This window comes from Myotis davidii, unplaced genomic scaffold (assembly GCF_000327345.1).
Source record: "Myotis davidii unplaced genomic scaffold, ASM32734v1 scaffold677, whole genome shotgun sequence".
NCBI classification, from domain to species: Eukaryota; Metazoa; Chordata; class Mammalia; order Chiroptera; family Vespertilionidae; genus Myotis; species Myotis davidii.
In genome coordinates this window covers 518,696-540,137 of record NW_006288363.1, presented here as the reverse complement: position 1 = coordinate 540,137, position 21,442 = coordinate 518,696, and the positions used below count along the sequence as shown (strand labels likewise).

Below are 21,442 nucleotides of genomic sequence, written 5' to 3'. Positions count from 1 at the left end.
AAGCGTAACTTCCCTCATTTCTCCAAGACACCGTGAAGTTTCAAAGGATCTCCCACTCCAAGGTCCAGCACCTGCAAGAGACTGCTTCCCAGAGGCAGCCCCTCCACAAGCATCCCTGTGGCTGATGCAAGATGCTGTTTCCTGGGGTGCTGTGTGGGAATGGGCTAAAGGTGGGGGACATTGCTCTGCTGACAGATATGGGGGACTTCTGTCTGCTCATCACACCTGCCGAGCCTAGGAGGGGAGACAGACCTGAAGGCCTTCACCATCAAAGCTTGGGAATGTTTTCCTTCAAGATGCTGAAGGAGTTCACCACAGCTGGCCAAGGACCTCCTCCACAGGCTGCAGGCTGGGGTGGGCACTGGTTCCAGGCCCTTCCTCCCCTGGCGTAAGGACAAGCACCCCAAGTGCTGGTTTCCCCACAGCTGTCCCTTCTTGGATAGTCCCTGGAGAAAGGTGTGGGCAGGATGTCAGGGCCCTTCACTCACTCACTCACTCACTCACTCAGACACGGGCAGGTGGCTCCATGCTGGGGGTGATAGCCGAGGCCTAGGAGCACCCCGTGTGCCACTCGTCAGCTGAGCAAAGTCAGACCTGGTAAGTGAGCTGATGAGAAATGTTCCCTCCCCCCTTGGCTCTGCATACAAGCAAGAAAGTAGTGCAACAGTCAATTGAGTTGTAGGGTTGTTCTGCCTACATGAGGCACGATCTAAGTCCTCACTGACGTCTGCTGACCACTGATTGTCAGGACTGGCTCTATGCCCATTGTGGGCTTGCACAGGGGATAACAAGCACTGGACATGTCATTATAGACATGGGGGTCCCAGTAGTGCAGGGCCACAGGAATATACAACTGGGACCTCACCTGAGGGTGTGGCCAGGGAGGGCTTCTGTGAGCAGGGAGTGGGCCCATTAGGTGAGGTGGTGAGGGTCGGATGGTGAAGGAGGAGCAGAGTAGTCTGTCCAGCAAGGGCTGGCAAAGGCAAGCTCAGCAAGTTTGAAGAAACTGAAAGAAAGGAAAAGTGAGTGGTGAGGGAAAGTGCCCAGAGCCTGTCTGTGTGAGGCCTTCTGGGACGGTTCTGGTCTTCACCTTGAGGGCAGAGATGCCCTGGAAGGCTGGCAGGAGAACGACTGAGACGGAGTCAGACCCATGCCTCACAGGGGGACCCCTCAAGAAGCATGAGGAAGGTCAGGTCTGGGTCAAGGGCATGGGGATGGAGGAGGTCTGGCATGTATAGGAGGTGGTGGGTAAGAACAATTACAGCAAAAATAATAAAGACCACTCCCCCATCCAGAGCTCACCAGCATTTCTGCTGGAATAATGCATTTAATATTCAAATAAGCCTATAAAGTGGGTGTTTGTTTTTTATCAGCATTTTATAAAATGAGTATCTGAGGCACAGAGAAGTTAGGTGAATGGCTCACACTCATGCCAATATATGACCATGGCTGGGCTGGAACTCGGGCAGTCAGATGCTGGAGGCCACGTGCCTACTCACCACATCGTCTGCATGAGTTTCTCATGGCTGCTGTAACAGGTCATGACACACTTAGTGACTGAAAACAACACAGATACACTATCTGACAGTTCTGGAAGTCAGAAGCCCCAACACAAAGGTTGGCAGGACTGTGCCCTCTGAAGGTTCTCAGGCAAAATCCATGCCTGGTCTCTTTCAGCCTCTATAGCCACCCGCTCCCCCCAATCCCTCCTCAGCTGGTGGCCTCTGCCTCCATCTTGAAAGCCAGCAACGTATCACCTTCAAATCTCTCTCTCTGACCTCTGCTTCCATCACGTCATCTTCTCTCTGACTTCAAACCTCTTGTCTTCCTCTTATAAAGACCTTGTGATTACATTGGGGCCACTGGGTAATCCAGCATAATCTTCCATCTCAGGTTCCTTGCCCCTTTTGCCTAGTAGAGTAACACATTCATGTTCTGGGGTCAGATATTTGGGAGTCCAAATTCCTCCTCTCCCAACAGGACTAGTGGAGTCATGAGCTGAAGGGCACAAGGGAGAATGATGAGAGGAGTTTCTGGCCTTGGCAGCTGGCCAGATGGGGGTGTCATGTGCAGAGATAGGGAGTGTGAGATCTGGGAGCCATCAGAGTTGGACGTGTGGAGACTGACATGCTTGGAGATGGTGACATGAGGATGAAGCAATGCCAGCTGAGCAGAGGGGACAGGCCTGCAGGTGGAGGTTTGGGGATCACTGGCATGTAGCTTGTCTATATAGCAATGCAGCCTGCCAGTTAAGTTCTTAGCACTCAAGTATGTGAGCTCGTGTCTGTGTGGCCTTGGACACAGAGCCACCACCTCTCAGGTTTGAGTAGGAGTCAGGACTGCTGACCTCAACTATGTGGCAGCAGGGACGGAACTTACCCTCCCAACTAAAGCAATTGAAAAATCAGGCAAAATATGTGAGCCAATGGTTCCCCAAATTTTGAAAATTAATAAAGGACAGGTAGATATGCCTGAGAGATGAGAAAATAGGGTCATAAAGGCTCCTGTCTTCTATGTTAGTTGGAATATTAAGTGAGATAATTTAATTTAAACCCTCAATAAATGCTGCTATTATTACTGAAGCCAGGGTAGGAGGTGGATGAAATGGTCTGAAGGAAAGTGGGGTGAGGAGAGGATAGCCTGTGGACCACCAACGTGGCAGGAGAGCTGGCAAAGGGGACAGAAAACAAGCAAGAAGCACTGGCGTTTCTGGGTTCAGGGGAGAAACAGTTTCCCAGGAAGCTGTTGACAACCATGCTGAATGTTGTGGAAGGTCAGGAGAGATGAAGGCCAAAGAAGCCCTTCAATGTGGGGGTGCAGACACTCACCGGGGCTGGCAATTCTTGCTAACAATGAACCCTAAAATCTGCAAACAATTTCTATTTATAATATAGAAAATTTGGAGCAACCCACGTGTCCCATGCCAGAAGGTTTGATGGCAGATGACACCATGCACAGCAAACAGCCATGAGGTAAGGGGAATTCACACCAAGAGGTAGGGAGGGCTGTGTGAAGTGCCTCAAATGGAAAAGGTGGCTAGAGAAATGCGTGTGTAGGCTTACCTCATTTCTGTAAAAGATGCATGTATTTCCAGGGGAAAATGGTCTGGAGATTTATATACCAAACTAGAGGCCTGATGCACGAAATTCATTGTGCAAGAGTAGACCTTCCTTCCCCTGGCTGCCAGCACCGGCTTCCCTCTGGCACCAGGACCTGGGCTTCCCTCTGCCCTCTGGCAGGCACCCGGGACGCAGGCTTTCCTCACAGCCCCAGATTCATCCAGTCTAATTAGCATATTATACTTTTATTATTATAGATGATAACCATTGGTATTTAAGGGAGTTGGGATTTGGGATAATTATTTTTAAGTCTATGTGTTCAAATTTTTCATCATTTTAATACCAACAAGCAAAATGGTTTTCTGATACATTGTCCAAGAAATAAAAAGAATAATAAGGTTAAGTTATTTGAGACCTGTTTTAAGACCAAGCTCTGGGTGATGGTGATCCTTGTTTTCCTGGATCCCACATGTGCCATCTTTATGGGGATACCAGGGGCAGACAGGAGGAGATTGTGGAGTATCCCTGAGGACTGGCCCAGGTGACTACTGGCAGCGCACAGGAGGAAGCCATTACCTGGGCACAGCAGATACACATGATGACTGGCTCAGAGGAACCTCAACCCAATGACTCTGTCCAAATAAACTCTACTGAAACAGTCTGCCCAGCCCTGCACACACAGAGCACCAGGGACTGCTCTGAGTCTTGCTGTGACCAAAAGGCAGCCTGTGTGGGGTCTCCACTCCCAATGCTCGGGCCATTCAAGTGGTAACTCAGTAAGAGGCAATAACGCCTTTGGCCAGGACAGTCAGAGGAGACTGACGCCCGTGTGTCAGGTGGAGGGAGAGGCTGGCTGACTGTGGACGGTGCAGTGTTAAGGCTCGAGAACCCATCTTTGCCAGCATCTGCCAACTTCGCTGGGTGACACGCACACAGAACACACCACATGGCAGAGTGTTTGGAGGGTCAGGAAGGACTAGGGAGGGAGGGCTGTCCAGGCGCATGGTAAGAGAGCTGCACTTAGAGACAGCCTCAGGGCAGTGCATCCTGGCAGCGTTGCTGGAAACCTGGCCCTCGTTTGAAACTTGATATGGCAAATACTACCAAGCAAATGTGTGGGATTTCACAGCAGACTCTTACCTAAAGCTGGAATGGAGGAGCAGAGAGGCAACACTTGTGAAAACACTTTTTTCCTGAAGGTCAAGATGGAGAATATCTAAAACAGACGCTGGCTGAGGGTTTGTTCCTGTCTTGCCCCTGCGTGTGCAGTACAAAGCCCAGAGGGAAACAGAGTGTGACTTCCTGCAGTAGACAGGAACCTGCCTGAGAGTCAGACCTTCATTTCTGTTGTTGCTGATAGGAGGTGAGGAGCAATGCTGCTGTGGCGGCGAGTGCCGGGTGTCCTCAGGGACAGCTGAGCAGAAGGAAACCGATGGGGCGCTGGGGCCTCCTGAGAGGCAGCAGGGCCCTGCTAACTCCTGGCAGGTGTCCCAGAATGAACGCAGCTCTCCTTTAGGTGACTGGGAATTGGAAGCATGACGCACGCACAGGCTTCCTAGTCAGCACCAGGCTGCCTGGAGGCTCTTCCCGCCAGTGCATCACTCCGAGGACACACGGGACAAAGGAAGTCTGGTTTCAGACTGATTGAATGCAACACCAGGGCTTCCTGTGGCCCTTCCCTTCCAGCTCTGGCTACACTGGTGGGCTTCCCGGGCCCTAGGCCCCCACACTGGAGCCTGTTCATTCCTAAGAACCACATCGCTAATACTGCCTTGATTTTAATGGGCCTTAAGGGGTTGATGAAGCTTTGGAGGGAGGCAAATCAGGCGGGGATAAAAATAAGGAAGGAGAACAGGCTCCAGCTGCTTTTAGATAAAAATAATTGGGAACACAGACTCAAAACAGACATTCTTCCTGTCTCTGAGATCACTAGGCTCAAAGCCCAGCCCAGCCTGGGCAGACGAAATTATGCTTCTGGTTCAGCACAGAAGGTTTTTGCCTGTGATAGGCAGGGCCACATGGTCTTCTTTTTCAGATGACCCCATAATGGAACCACCCTGGGGTTCAGCCCAGGCAGGTGAGCACTCCCCCGATGTGGGGGAGCCAGCCAATAACCCGGGGATGCTGGGGCCTTGGTCCTCAGATCTACTGACCCCATAGAATGGATGACTCCAGCAATCCCGTTGGGCCTAACGTTTAAAAAAAGCATCCCATAAGCATTTAACACAAGCCAAGCATGCAAAAGGGGTCAGCTGCTCAGGTCACTGGTCAGAGGTGATGCCCTCATCAAATGAAACTCCCATGGTGCCCGCAAACAGAGGGAAAGCAGGTCTGGGAGTCTAGTAATGCTGCCCCCGGTGCCCCACGCTCACTGCCCTGCAAACACACGCACAGGCGGGAGGCAGAGCTCAGGCAGGTCAGTGATCCCCGGGCCCGGGCAGCTGCTTGCCTTCCAGGGCTCCTTGTCCCACCAACAGAAGGCAGGACAGGGAGACTGCAGGGCTTACACAGCCCTGGTCTGACAGTCAGTGAGAACCCTGCCATCACTTCTTTCAGTGACCTGCCAGCCTCTTTGGAACACCCCAGCCTTGGTGATTTAAATGAGCATCAGCTCCTGGCTGCAGTGCTGTGGCCTCGGACCCTGATTCTAAACTGTCAGGTTGTTACCAGAGGCTGAAGACCCTGCTGCTACATTTTTTGTTGTTGTTAATCCTCACCTGAGGATGTATTTTCCCCACTGATTTTTAGAGAGAATGGAAGAGAGGGAGAGGAAAAGGAGGGGTGGGGTGGGGAGAGAGAGACATGGATGGATTGGTTGCCTCCTGCATGCACCCTGACCAGGTATGTACCCTGGACCGGAATCAAACCCGTGACCATTCAGTGGGGGAAGCTGATGCTCTAACCACTGAGAAACTGGCCAGGGTGCTGCAGCTCCAATGGGGCCCCTGAGCAGTAGTTGGGAACCAGGTGATTTTATTTTCCTCGTAGGGTCAATACAAGGAAAAAAGGGTCTGGACTGGTGGGCTGAAAGGGGCTTCACCTTGCTTTCCTGACACAGTGGCACAGACTGGGACCCTGAGAAGAAACCTCCAGAAGAAATGGACTTACCTCAGTTCAAATTTTAATATGAGCTCAGAAAACTCATCACCCCAAGAGCAGTTAAATAAGCCTATTTTCTTCATCACACGACCACTCCATACAGAATGCAAATGAGTCTCATGAACGTGCTTCTAAAGAAAAACTCAAAACACTTTATGGCCCGAGTCTTCCGCTTCGTTCCAAAAGGACAGCACAACGGTGGGCAGAGGCCTGGTGGCATCATGAGGGTGAAGACGGGCAGGCCTGGAGGCCTCGAGGTCAGAGCCCAAGAAGCCTGACCTGATGGCCTGTCCTGGGACAGGGAGGGCCTTTCTTCCTGCCAACATAACAGTTCTTTCTCAGCCCTTGGGAAAGCTGGCTGGCCACCTAAGATGGAGGCAGTGAGGAGGCCTACATTCACCTTGCATGCTGCCCACTGCCCGCTCGGCCCCGCCAAGCTCTCCACATTAGCTCACAGTGTGACTCTGGAGCCTTTGGGCTGTTACCTCCTGGGCTGTGTGAACAAACCCCTCCCTCAGGGCTGTGCTCAGCTCAGGATTGGACGGACTCACCCAAAGATCAAATCTGGCCCCTCGCTGCCTCCTGCTTTTGTAAATAAAGCTTTATTGGCACCCAGACACCCCACACACTTGCTGTTGCCTGTCTGCTTTTGCCCACAAAGGTGGAACTGAACAATTGTGACATACTACGTGGCCCAGAAGCTTGAAACATTCCATCTCTGGCCGTCTACAGACAAATGCTTGCCAGCTCTGCTCTGGTTTGCAACCTTCAGTGCCGGGCCTCACCTCACTGGGCCAAGGGTTGGGACCAAAAAATCTCGCTATGCCAAAAGCTTAACGAGGCACCCAGGACATTATTAAGGAAAGTGGCCCAAAAAAGGGCATCATGGAGGAACAGCATCCACAAAACAGCTCCAGTTTAATGAATGAAATCTTACAGCACCAGCGAGGGCAGGACAGGCCTATAAAGGGGCTACAGGATCAACTTCTTACCTTGGGAGCCTCAAAAGTTTCAGCTCTGAACCAACAGATTTAGCTCTTGAGCCTCATTTCATGAGAAGGAGTCACAGGTGGACCTCCATCATTGCTTTCTCTCTAGCCTTTCCCTTGGAAAGTCCGGTTGCTTGGTCATCCTTGGCCACAGAAGGTGCCAGCAGCTATTGTGAACCCCCTTTCACTGTATGAGTCCATAAGACTACAGACGTCTTCATCTGGCTTTGCACAGAATGTACAGTATTTGTAGATAACAACCTGTCTGCTATGCTTCAGACAGAAGGTGCTTTCTCTATAGTGAGAGGCTGCAGGGAGGATGGGCTTCAAAACCCTGTTTTGTTCAACTCAGAATGCTCATCCCTCCACTAATGCATCCGAGAGCCCCTGTGCAGAGGCTCCCTGCCAGGCCCTGAGGGTACAAAAGGGGCAAGTATACCTTTGTCTTGGCTAAGCTCACAGGCTGTCGGGCCAGCAGGTGATGGCAGACATATCAAAACTGTGTTGAGAAAACTGGACAGATGCATGCAAAAAATGAAGCTAGACCACTTTCTTACACCACACACAAGAATAAACTCAAAATGGATTAAAGACTTAAATGTAAGGCCCGAAACCATGAAACTCCTAGAAGACATAAGCAATAAACTCTCTGACATTGCTCTTAATAATATTTTTTCTGATATATCTCCTTGGGTAAGGGAAACAAACACACAAAACAACAACAACAACAGAAAACAAACAAATGGGACTATAACAAGCTAAAACAGTTTGCACAGAAAAAGAAACCATCCTCAAAATGAAAAGATAACCTAATAAATGACAACCAATAACGGGTTAATATCCAAGATGTATCAAGAACTCATACAACTTAACATTAAAAGGACAAATAATCAAATTAAAAAATGGGCAGGGGACTTGAACAGACATTTCTCCAGAGGACATACAGCTGGCCAAGAGACATATGAAAAGATGCTCAATGTCACTAATCATCAGAATTGCAAATTAAACCACAATGAGATACCACTGCACACCTGTCAGAATGGCTATCATCAATAAACCCAAGACCAACAAGTGCTGACGAGGATGTGGAGAAAAAAGAACCCTCGTTCATTGTTTGTGGGGATGCAAATTGGTGTAGCCACTATGGAGAACAGTATGGAGATTCCTCAAAAAATCAAAAATAGAACTACCATATAACTCACCAATCCATTTCTGGGTATTTACCTGAAGAAATCTAAAACACTAATTTGAAAAGATGTATGCATTTCTATGTTCATTGCAGCATATTTATAATAGCCAAGATACAGAAGCAACCCAAGTACCCATCAATAGACAAATGGATAATGAAGTGGTACATATATACAATGGAATATTATTTGGCCATAAAAAAGAATGACATCTTTCTATCTGCAACAATATGAGTGGACCTAGAGGGTATTTTGCTAAATGAAGTAAGTCAGACAGAAAAAGAAAAAAAATACCATATGACTTCAATTTTATGTGGCATCTAAAGAACAAAATAAATGAACAAATGAAACAGAAACAGATTCATAGATACAAAGAACAAATTGATGGTTGCCAAATGAGAGGGGTGAAAAAGAGAAAAGTATTAAGAAGTACAAATTGGTAGATACAAAATAGTTACAGTGATGTAAATACAGCATAGGGAATATAGTCAAATAATACTGTAATAACTATGTATGGCATGAAATGGGTACTAGACTTCTAGGGGAAATCATTTTGTAAGTTATACGTGTCTAACCATTCTGCTGTATACCTAAAACTAATATAATATTGTATGTCAACTGTAATTGAAAAAAAAGTTTTTTTGACATTTAAAAAATGTTACACACACACACACACACACACACACACACACACACACAACACGCACTGTGTACACACCAGCCTGGGTGTGGGAGCTCATGAGAGAGGAGGGAGAGAAGATGAGTTTGAGAAGGCTGCCAGAAATCCCTGACCTGGAACCCTTGCAGATGCTGCCTGGGGGTGGGGAAGGGGCTGCACAGGGCTCAGCTGGGAGAGAGGAGGCAAGGTATGCTCTGGGAAGGGGCTGGGCCTGGCCTGAAAGGAGAGGGAGGGATGAGACCAAAGGAGACCCAGGCGAGGCTCTGAACTTCCACATCACTCTCCATCCAGAAATACAGCGCCTAAGGAACAGAGCCTTTAAGGAGATGTAGGGGACCAGGGAGCTGGCCCCGCAGATCCTTGGGGCCCACTCTTGCCTCTCTTCTTCGTTTCCTCCTAGCTCTGAACTGCCATGGCTTCTCCTTGTGCTGACCTATTTAGTGCTTCCCACTTTCTATGCTCTATGGCATGGAGCGATGCCCTCTGCTGGTGGTCCAGGTGAGTCCTAAGGCAGGGTCCATGACAAGCTTCTCTTTGTGTTCGCCACAGGCTGCTCCCTTAACAAAGGGCTCACCAGACTTCAGAGGATAGTCAGGGTTCGGGGTGGGAGGACCAGCAGCTCACCTGCATTCCTGGACCAGCATGTGCACACCAGAATGCCCCGCGCTCCCCAGGTGCCAAGGAGGTGCCAGGGACCTTCCTGATGCACCCTTCTCTTATCTGCCAGGGATGGCAGACACCTGTGGATGTGGTTCCTGCCTTGTCATAGCAGCAAAAGAAACACAGTTGACACTGAACATCATGAACAAAAAGCCTGGCAGCGACCATAGTAAAGCCAGGCCACAGGCAGCCACAGCGTCCCCTGCCCTCACTCAGGCATAGCCCATAAGTCACAGGGGCACAGCAATTCCCAGATCTGCTTGAAGAAAAGTCTCCTGCACAAGGTCTTCAGGATGAGATGTTTTTATTCATCCCACAGTCACTTGTTTGTTTCTTTCTCCTTATAAGACATGGAATTAAATTTGCAACATTCTCAAAGTGCTAAGACTAAGCGTGGGCTCTGGACCAAGCAGCAGTCTGCGGGCTGCAGGGCAGGTGAGAGCAGCCTGTGCCTGTCCCTCGGCAGTCCCCAGCACCACCTCCTGTGGACAGGACCGGTGTGTCCTGGGGCCCACCAGGCCCGGCCCGCAGACTGCTGCACTGAGGCAGACACCTGCGCCCCCCCACACTGGAAAGGCTCCCCAGCAGCAGGGGGAGCATCCTAACCACATCCTGGGAGCTCGCATGCACAGCTCTCCTCACTGACTTCTCAGACACAGTGAAGACATGGAGAAAATTTCTCTTGATATTTTCCCTGTTGAATCTCAAACACTTTCCCTCCCACTGATTTCACAGGGCACTTTCCTGGTCCTGATTTGTAAGCCATTGGGCTCTGAAGCTGAGGAATTCACAGGGCTGGTGACAGAGCCTGTTCCTGGCCTGGCTGGCTGGGGAGCCTTTCCCAAATGTGGGTGCTCAATCCCACAGAGCCTGCACTCGCGGCCCTGGCAGGCCAAGGGCAGTTGGCACAGAAATGTGAGCTTCACTCTGCAAGTGTTGGTTCTTCTGCAGTCACTGTCTGCAGACAGTTTCCCGGCCTCTGTGTGAAGCAGTGAAAACTTACACAGACACAGAGGCTTTGCGGGGAATGGTGCTACAGGGGGCTGTTCACCAACATCCGGGTTCTCATCAGGGCACCTGCTGGAGGACTTGCTGTGGTGACTGAAAGGTGAGCTGGAGTGACACGGGTCACCTGCATGCAGAAGTCTTTAGGAGCCATTACACTGGCTGCCACATTTCTCACCCCTCACTGCCACCTGAGGTCAGCATGCATCCTCTGTACAGGGCCAGACAATAAATATAATATTTTAGGCTCTGTGGGGAATATGATCTGTCACAACTAAGCAGCACCTCTGCTGTGGCCTGAAAAACAGCTACAGACAATGTATAAGTGAGCAGGTGCATCTGTGTTCCAAGAAAACTTGATTTACCAAAGAGGGAGTAGGACAGACTTGGCCTGAAGGTGTGCTGATGTCCAGGGAGAGGGCAATGTGGAGCAGGCAGGCCCTCAGCTGCCCATGATAGGCATGCAGTCTAAGTGAGAAGTAAGCCTCTGAGGGTTTGTGGCTGCTTGTTATCACAGCATAACCTGGCTCACACTGACAGATATAGGGTGTTCCAGACCTACATGCACCCCTTAAGGTTCCTCAGGCAGTTTGGTGATGACTTTAGTCACCTGGTTGGTTTCTTATTTGGTTTATGGGAGAACTATTCTAAAATGTAAGTAATCATTTCCTAATTTGATCCAATGGCAGTTATAAACAAATAATTGGATTTTTAAAACTGGATGTGGGAGCAGTTTTAGTCAGATGTTCACCTGTCCAAGGGTCTGGGATCGCTTGTCACAGCACATGACCTCCTTCATCCTGACAATTCTAATGGGAGAAGAGCTTTGGCGTTAGAGCCCAGGCCCTGATTAGATGGCAGAGGTGCCTGGGAGAATAGGGTTTGGAACTTGCAGGATCTTAGGTTCAGGAATTTGTGAGAAGATGGAATAAAGAAGGGGAAGCAGGTTTGAGGAAATAGGACAGTAGCTATTCTCTGACATATTGAACTTGAGGTACCGCTCCAGGTGAATCTATTAGGTAGTAAAATATCTATAGGTTAGAAAAGGACTGTGACAGGAGCTGTGGCTGCGAGCAGGCTGGGCACCACCCACCCTTACCCACCACCAGCCTTCCAGACCTCAGCTGACACCACAGCAGAGAGAGGCTCTGGGAGCAGACAGCCATGACTGGATAGACGAGGTGCCCTGGGTGTCACAGCTGACACCTGGGGGCTCATGATTCATTCCCTGACCCTCCGAGGAGCAGAAAGAACCACCACCTATAGCACTGACCTCACCCTGAGGAGAGGCCACCTGTGTCTGACAACAAACCAGCCAGGAGGCTCTGCACCAGCTCCACTTAGCACACGAGTACACCGAGACTCCAGAAGCGACCAGGCAACTCTCCTAGGTGACACAGCTAGTGAGCAGGGGCCTCTGCCCGCCACTGCCCTGTGCCAGGTCCCAGACCAGGCTTCACAGAGTGCCCGCTGCTCTCTGCAGGAGCTGGCAGGCACTTTCCACTCCCCTGGCCAGAGGCCAGCCCTGAACATTTTACAGCAAAGGAAGGTTAGGTGGCCTCTCGCCACCACTCCAGCCTGGAGCCAGGGGCAGGGCCGGATGAACAAGCCCGCGGGAGCTGTCAGAGCAAGCTGTCACTCACACCATCTGCTTCCATTTCCTCTGGGTGAATGAAAAGAATGAAAGCTTCCAGTTTTCCCTAGGGTGACCTGTGCCTGGAGAAGCCCAGACAGGGAGGGAGCACACATAGGCCTGAGGTGTCCCAGAGGCACGCTACCTGCTGCTAGGACCCTGAGCATTCTGTCACAGCTACTGCATTTTAGGGCCATTTCTATAGAAACCACAATCCCAGCACTGCCTTTCTATTTTAAAGGAACACAAAAGAGAGCTAGAAGAATCAGTGATATTGAGGATCTGTATCTCAGCTACCTAAGGGCTCTCTTGTCCATGTGGCTCAGGGGCTCGGCTCAGCCACACTGCTGCTGTGTGTGTGTGGCTGTGAGGATGGGTGCATTTGCTTTTTATATGGTTCATGTTCCTCCACAGGGCTTCAGAATGAAGTCAGTTAAAGGGCAGCAGGACCATCTTGTGTTGGGCAACCATTCTGATCTATGGTTGCAGGCACATAGGGTTTTTAGGGAGACTCATTTCCCCAGGCCTCGCACACCAGTCTGGCTGGGAGCGCACACAGGCGTGGCCCACCCTGCACCAGCCACCCCTGCACTCCAGAAGAGAACTTGCTGGAACCCACAACCCAGGTCTCACAAAACCTCTGCCCCTTGTTGCCAGGAAGCCTTGGGTGTGCTGCACAGGAGCAGACAGGGCTGGTCTGAGTTCGAGGTGAGCCTTGTCATCTCACAGGGGCCAAAATCACCCATGCCCCTGGGCACAGAGGAGCCCGGGGGGTTCCTGCTATGCTGGCCTGGAGCCTATCTTCATCATGCCAGCCTGGCACTTGGAGGCCTGTTTGCTGAGGAAGGCAGGCCTGCAGAGTCTGGATTTTCCAGATTGGTGACCACAGAGCCCACTTCTGACTCCCAAGTGCAGAACTCCGGGACTAGGTCCCTCTTTCAGGGCAAATCCAGCCTGGTGGGGAGGAGGGTCCATGAGGCGGTGGCCACAGCAGGACCTGGTGTTCGGCATGCTCTAGTAGCCCTGGGTATGTCCTCTAGGTCGGCCAGGGGATGGGCAGCCCAGTGTGATGCACAAGACCAATAAAGCAACCCCTAACCAGAAAAGCAGCATGGGAGCAGTGGCAGAACCAGGGGCTAGTCTCTGGGGCAGCCCGACCATGGACAGCATGCCTGGGCTGTGGGAAATAGCACGGGGAAGTTCATCCTAACTCCCGGCCGCTCAGCTCACCCCTTATTTCTCCCAACAACTGAAATAAATTGGGACCGGTGAAAACTGCTTTGCTTGACCTCTTGCCCTTTGTAATGACCTTCATTAAAATTCGGAGCCTGGCCATAACTTTCACCTGAAGTCAAAAGGACAGGAAATGGGTCTCAAGGTTCCAGTCACCTCTAAAATGAGCTAATACAGCACTTAATTCTAATGGAACAAAGTGGGAACATATTTTTAAAAATCTGTTTCCTCCTGCTCTGGGGGTTGTCTAAGTAGAGCCAGACTGCAGAGCTAGACTACAGAGCCATTGGACCGCTAGCACCCATGGGCCTGCTTGCTCGTTTTTAGAACTCCCAGGGAACACTGAGGGTGGTGAGCTGTGGACCAGACATCCTGGCAGCCCTGGGTAGTTAATTGAAAATAAGGCCTCCCTTTCTCTTATTCTCCCCCTGCTCCTTTATCTTACTCGTGGAAGTAGAGCTGATGCCATGCCTAGAAATAGAAGGCATCTGTAAGAATCTATAATAATAAAAGGGTAATATGCTAATTAGACTGGACATCATTCTGGACATCATTTGGATGAAGCCGGGGCTGGAGGGAAGCCCAGGTCCTGGGTGCCAGAGGAAGCTGGTGCCCAGAGCCAGGGGAAGGAAGGCCTACTCTTGCACAAATTTGTGCATTGGGCCTCTAGTAATGATATAAGTACTAAACAATGTGCTCAATCCGGTTCTGAGGTCTGGCCGTTCCACTCTTTGTTGAAAGCGAAAGGAGTTGGCAAGTGTTAAAGAGATGCTAAAAACATCCAACACTAAACCAGGACATCATCCATAACACCATCAGATCGACTGAGTGCAAACTGAGACAGGATAATGTTATTCAAAGGCTATGCCAATCACATATCTGCCCTGGTAGTGACAGGGAGACACACCCATCAGAGGTCTTGAGAATAGGCAGCGAGAAGGGTGCTGCCTTGACTTCCTCCATGCTAGTTCAGGGGACGGATGCTGAGCTCCGATCTGAGGATGGAGCCCCAGTCCCAGGAAGGGTGTGCAGTGCCTCCCTGTCCATGCCCCGAGGATGTTACCTGGGTGGGAGCACTGCAGGACACATGCGCCAGGTCCTGGATCCTGGCCGTGGCCCGGGGGTCGCTGGAGCTGATCAGCACTGGAGCACTGATTTCCACGGAATGCCTGTGGCTGGCAGCCTGTGAGGACCTGTGTGTCAGGCTGACCGCGGTGAAGGAGTGGCGTTTCTTGGCATTCTTCTTGCCGTCCACACGTTGCTGAAAGGCACTGACTGCCCCTGTGCTGCTTAAAGTGAGACCTGGGGCCACACTGGCCACCGTGCCGGGGTCAGAGGGCAACGAGGCATGGCAGTCAGACACAGCAGCTGGGCAGAACTTGTCCATTGCAATAAGCTGCTTGGCTGAGTCGTTGAGCTAAGTGAGAGAGGGAGAGGGGCTTCGTTAAATAAGGATCACACGCCACACCCAGCTTTCCGAGCTCACCCAACCTGCACTCACAGTTAGAAATGGACACTGTGCTCAGACTGACCAGATCTTTCTAACAGGGCATCAGGTATGAGAGGTGCAGCCAAACACACAGCGAAGGCTGGAGTGCCATCTGAGGAGTTTATTGAAAAGTATCTACCACATCTGCCCCAATGGAGCCCCCTGTTCCTGGGCTGCCCATTTCTGAGGGACCAGAGAGAGAGCAACAAGGAACACCTAGCCATTATCTGCCAGTCACCATGGCAACAGGTTCTTGGCCTGCCTTGCAAATCTGGTCACCCTGGCAGGAGAATTCAAGGCATGTGACCAGAAGGCACTTTCTAACCAGTGGTGGCTGCAGGTGGCAGGAAAGTGTGGCTGGTGAATAGGAGCCTGACTCCGAGCTGACCTGACCTGGTTCATGAGGGTTTAAAACTGCATTCTTTCCAGCAAATCTGCAAGGGCTCGGGGCACAACTCCTTCCTTGCTCTCCCACCCGTGGGGCCTTTACAGGGAGTTTGATCCCCGTGGAGCTTATCAAGGAAGGCAGGATGGGTTCCAGTCCCTGACAGCCTGCGTACTTGGGCCCCAGGGCTTCAGGCCCCACAGGCAGGCAGTGCCTGAGGCTGGAGGGGCTCTGGGAGAGAGGAGCCCTCTCCTGTTGGGGTCCAGCGGGGCCTTGATTAGATGAAGGGTCAGTTCATCGTCTAGGAGCCAGAGTGTGCCCCTGGCTCTTCCACCTGGAGCAAGCTTTTCATCCAAGGTGTACAACAGAGCTGCTTTCCCTGAGGCTGCACTAGTCTCTACCTCTGTTCATGCTAGAGTGGGAACTTGCAGCAACTGCAGGACTGAAGCAGAGATGGCCGGTTCCCATGGGTTCGGAGTAGCCAGGAAGGACACGCACTGCGAGAATGAGCTGGGCCCGTCTGAACAGGCAGTTAAATAAATCATGCTAGACAAACGTCTGTGGAATTCTATTATTTCTCCCTCTTTTCAGAAGTAACTGAAGAAACAGAGTCAATGCCAGCTAGCCCCTGGGACCTGCCCTGGGAAGCACAAAGGTATATAGGAGGGAACTTGAGCCACTGGTCTGTTTTCTCCTCCCCAGACAGAAAGGATGTGGGATGGGAGCCCTGGTGGAGCAGGCCTGGCACATACTTGCCTGCAGAGTCTGGAATGATGCACGGGGTTCAGACGGGAGCAGTCTGGGATGATGCACTGGGTTTGGGCAGGAGCAGGGAGAGCAAATGCGGCAAGAAAATCCCTAAGGGCAGGAGACCCTTGCAGGCAGGTAAATGCAAGGACCCCAGCTGTGCACCTACCTGTCAACTTCACCCTGTGCAGGAGCCACGCCCATGTCCTCAGCTGAGGGGGAATGTGGGCTGGAGCCTGATGGGGCCAGGCCAGAAAGGGCAGTGGAGTCTGGCCTCAGGCCTGGGTTGGGAGATTCCCTCAGCCCGGAGCCATGGAGGCTCTCATTCAGGGTCACTACCAGGGTACGGAGGCCACTGCTAACATCTTGATAAGTTAAAGGATTTTAAGAAGACAAAACTCCACTGAATTGCAGCAGTGGGAGCCCCGATGCAGCCCCTCTGCAAGACCAGGCAGATCCTATACACACCACTGCCCTGGGGGCCCTTGGGCCATCAGCATCTTCATTACAAACAGCATCTTTCAGAGGGAGGATATGAAAATCTCACTCCAGGCCCCCAAACGGGTGATCTAAGTCCAGGATTGTTTACCTTGAAATGTTTCCTCCAACAAGCTCAGCTGCTTTGCCCTATTTTATGTCTTTTATTTGCTTGCTCCCTCAACAGTCCTAGCTTGAAGAACACCACAGCTCCTGTCCCCCACAGCCCTGTGTGGGCTCTCCAAAGGGGACCTCGGACTATGGTCTGCACCCACACTGCAGGGCCAAGTACAAAATAGAAAAGCTGGAAGGCACAATGCCCCTCATTATGGGCATCAGAATATATATTAGTTCACGCAAACACTCCATCCATGCTTTTGTTCCGACCCTTCGGTCCAGTTTAAGAACCCATTGTGGCCCTTGAGTCAAAAAGTTTGCCCACCCCTGGTCTAAACACTCCCTGTGTGTCTCCACTTGGAAGGTTATTATACAGAATTAATAACAGAATTCCATTCTTCCCCAAAGCAATGGCCCTGGACTATCTCACTGAGTTCCACTGTTCCTCTGTTGAGTAAGTATTAGGAATTCCAATTTCAAGAACAGGAAATCCAGGCACCTACAGGTCAGGTGTGTGCACATCTAGCCCACTCGATGCCATAGGGAGCTGAGCACAGTGCCAGGAGCGCTGCACTGCCCACCGCTGGCACTGCTGGCCACTGCCTGAGCCCGTCCTCAACCACACTGCCCTCTCCTTCTCCACGGAGAACCAGGGTGCAAGGGCATGGTGCCTTTCTCACCCACCCCGTAACAATCCAAAGCCCATAATAGGTGCTGAAAGTGAGGGCTAATACATTTCCAGTGACTATAGTGCTTTCAACAGACTATAGGAAAATAAGAACTTCAGCTTTCAGGTGATGAATCCACACATTTCATCAGCAGCTCTTAGAGGTGAGGGGACATCCAGGGAAAGTCCTACTGATGAGGAACTGTTCAATTTTGTCTTCTTTACTAAATTGTTGTTGGTGACAAGTAGCTTCTTATTGAAGATATAGATAGATAGATGATAGATAAATAGATAGATAGACAATAGGTAGATAGATAAGATGATAGATTGAAGATAGATAATAGATAGATGATAGATAGATAATAGACAGATAGATAGATGATAGAAAATTACCCAGGCATTGACCATCATGCCTGGAGTCCCGGGCTTGCTAGACTTTGATAGGTGCAGTGGGAGAACTTCAGCTCTGGGACTTGCTTCTGGAGACAAAGCTCACTGTCCAGGGAAGCTGCCATCACCTTTCTAACAAGCTCCAGGAGCCATGTGACATGGTGCTCAGGGCTGGGCCTGGCAGCTGGCACCACCAACGCTGTCCCGGTTTGAAAGCCTCTCTCTGGGTGCACATGTCCACACCACATAGACCCACCGTTGCAGGACACCTGCAGCTACCATGACCTGCCACCAGTGGATCCTACATCAGACTCTTCAGAGCAGCCATAATATCCCATTTCCTCCTACTCTGACTGTGCAGATGGCTCTTCTCTGTGCTGTGTAGGCACCGCGGCTCAGTTTCCCAGGGCCTAGGGGACCCAGGAGATAATGAGCAAACATGGGAGATTTCCTCTTCCTTCCCCCACAACCAGAATGCTAGAATGTGCTGTAAGTGGCTGCTGACTGGGGAGCGGTGGAGTGTGGTGATGTGGACAAGTGCTTCCTGCCTGAGGGTGCTCCCCTCTCTCAGCCAAGATGCTCACCTGGGAGTGAACGGGCTCTGCTGTCTGTCCACAGGTGGGGTCACCTGATTTGTATCTCAAGTGGGTACCTCCAACCCCCACAGACAGCACACTCAGACAGACTGTGCTTTTGTCTCCACACACATAACACAAAAATCAATGATTAACCAATGCATCCAGTAACTCCAATTTTGATTGTTCTTTATGGAAATAGAACACATTTTCAACGACCATACGAAATGGAAACAAAGTGGCAGCCCCAATGTTTAAAAGTCTTGATGAGCTTGTCCATTTATCAGAGGACCATCACTGGCTCTTGGAAAGGAGGGACCCCCCTCCAAGAGCCTGCTCCCTCATGCTCTGTGCTCAATCCACACACTCCGGGGAGCACATCCGGGGGCAGGTCAGCTCATAGTCACACTGCCCTCTGCCGGGGTCCCGTCTGGGCAATGGGACAGTGATGGTCAACCAAGGTGGCTTCCCTGTCAGGGACTCTGTATCCTGCCTGTGTGGTTAGCAACTGTGGATGAAAAGGGGCCACATGCTAACCGGACTAGCTCAGGGGAGGCCTGGGTGGTGGCTTTGCAAACTCAGAGACCTAAAGTAACCACAAAGGAGGTCTGAAATGAAAGCTTTTAAAATAAAAGCAGTTTATGGAAGATAGTCATGTTCTAAGCTAGAATCTTCCCTGACAAAGGTCAATCTTTACCTTAATTAAGTCTGTCTATTGTCTTTTGCATCTAAGATAACATACCTTTGGAATGTCAAAGTAAGTCCATTTTTCTGGACCCCTCAGACCACAACCAATGCACCTGGATGAAGACCCTAAATTTCCTCATTGCTATTGTTATCATGTTCATTATTGACTATTAACTACACGTACCCACCTATGTAAAAGAAGTATGTCTATCATTTCACTTTTCATCCACTCCCAGAGGTTCCCTCCCTCCCCACCACCTGTTTTGCTTTCTCCCACCTCCCTAATCTATCACCAAGGGATTTCATGTAACCCACATACACGTCCTCTTTTGATTGTAATGTATAAAACAAGGTGCAGAACTGCCAGTCTCTGGAGCGTTATCTCAACCAATTGAGATTTTGCCTCCTGGCAGTTGTCAGCAGTTTGGCTCAAATAAACTCACAAAATTCTCTATAGGTTTGAATGTTTCTTCTGTTAACAGGACCTTCTTTTTAAGATTTTGTCTCACCAACTTTATTAGCTCAGCTGTGATATTCCTATACAACCACTCTTTTCCTCCAACCATAGAAACACCTAGAAAAGTAGGGAGGACTGTGGAGTTCCTTCCTTCCATTGTTTAACTAGTTCTACAAGTGGCCTGTTACAATAGGCTGTATCATCCTAGCTGCACCGGAACTTGGGGACCAGGTGGACTAAAGAAGGCTCTCCACAGCAACTTATAGGAGCCATGAGCCCCCCGAGGGGGCCTGAGGCCAGCACAGATTTGGGTACTTGGTTTGGGAAAGAGCCGCCAGGCCCTGTGCAGAGTGCGGTCACCCAGACACACCTGTTCTTATTGAGAGGACTTTAAGTTGAATGTGTGTAGAAGGAATTTTTAAACAAGGAATACGGCTGGGAAACCAGACATATGGGATACAACATGAAAGGAAGGACACTGGGATGAGAGGTTCCCAGCAGTTCTCAAGAAAAATAACTGGGAAATAGATGTGCACAGCGACTCCTCCACCCTGGCTCAGAGACAGGAAGTCCAATCTCAACACATTTGCACCAGGGAGCAGTGGGGCTTGTGACTGAGATCTGGGGAGGGAAGTGTGTCTCCCTTGTCATGGAAATCCAGGAGCCAAGAGACAGGCCCGCTAGAGAGCAGCACTCACAATAGAAGAAGAGGGAAACCCACGAGTTCTTTTACAGATGCACCAGATCTTTCCTGAGCACAGCCGTGTCCAGGCTGTCCCAGGTGCTGGGACTGTGACAGTAGCACAAGGCCATCTCCCGTGGAGCTGGGACTTCAGTGTGGACTGACTACTGAGGGAGCTTGTCAAAGATAAGGACTCAGGTTCTATAGGCTTGGGATGCCATGTTCATTGAAGCATTATTTATAATAGCCAAGCTATGGAAGAAACCTAAGTTCCCATCAATAATGGTGGTACATAGCACAATGGAACATAGGATGGACAACATGGATGGACCTACAGGGTATCATGCTAATGAAATCAGTCAGACAGAGAAAGACAAATACCATATGATTTAACTTATATGTGAAATCTAAAGAACAATAATTGAACAAACAAAACAGGAACAGACTCACAGATACAGAGAACAGATTGATGGTTGCCAGATGGGTGGAGTGTTGGGGTAGGTGAATGAAAAAAGTACAAATTGCCCTAGCCAGTTTTGCTCAGTTGGTAGAGCACAAGCCCACAGACTGAAGGGTCCCAGGTTTGATTCAGATCAAGGGCATGTACCTGGGTTGCAGGCTTCATCCTCCGCGCTGGTCGAGTGCGTGTGGGAGGCAATCAATCGATGTGTCTCTCTCACCACGATGTTTCTCTCTCTGTCTCTCCCCCGCCCTTCCTTTCTCTAAAAATCAGTGGAAAAAATATCCTCATTCCTCAGGCGAGAACTAAAAAAGAAAACTTAGCCTGCTATATTTGGAAAAAACATTAATTAATTCACTCCTAATGCCTTGGCAGGAAGGGCCAGACCAAATGATTTTGCAGGCTTTATACAGCCCAAGGACCAGACATTCCCCACCCCTGCTCTAGGAGGTTTTCCCCTTGCATGTCCAATCAGTGCAGAGGCCTCCCTTCACACAGCCAAATCTTGGTCTGTTTGGGCCTGATAGCTCTGCTGGCCTCACCCTGACACACAGACGTGCAAACATCAGTAGGTGGCAGCTAGAACTGGTATATTCTGAGATATTTTCTGAGTGGCCTAAGACCCAGTACTGGCAGGATAAAAAAATAAAGATCTGGAGGATACCTCTCACTCCTACCTAGTGACTCACTGAGAACCTAACTCATACAACTTGAGTGCTGCCAGAGACTCTTTCAGTGACTGAGTCTAATAGGCAGTTGGCAGGC

At 50.3% G+C, this 21,442-nt stretch overlaps 1 protein-coding gene across 1 annotated transcript in view; it reads right to left on the bottom strand.

Annotated features, from left to right (window-relative positions):
- SH3RF3 (SH3 domain containing ring finger 3) overlaps positions 1-21,442 on the bottom strand; it is a 284,548-nt gene that overhangs the window by 47,103 nt on the left and 216,003 nt on the right. The window contains exon 7 of the mRNA XM_006760235.2: positions 14,608-14,961. Coding sequence (XP_006760298.1) covers positions 14,608-14,961 — 354 coding nt within the window. The remainder of the gene's footprint in view (positions 1-14,607; positions 14,962-21,442) is intronic.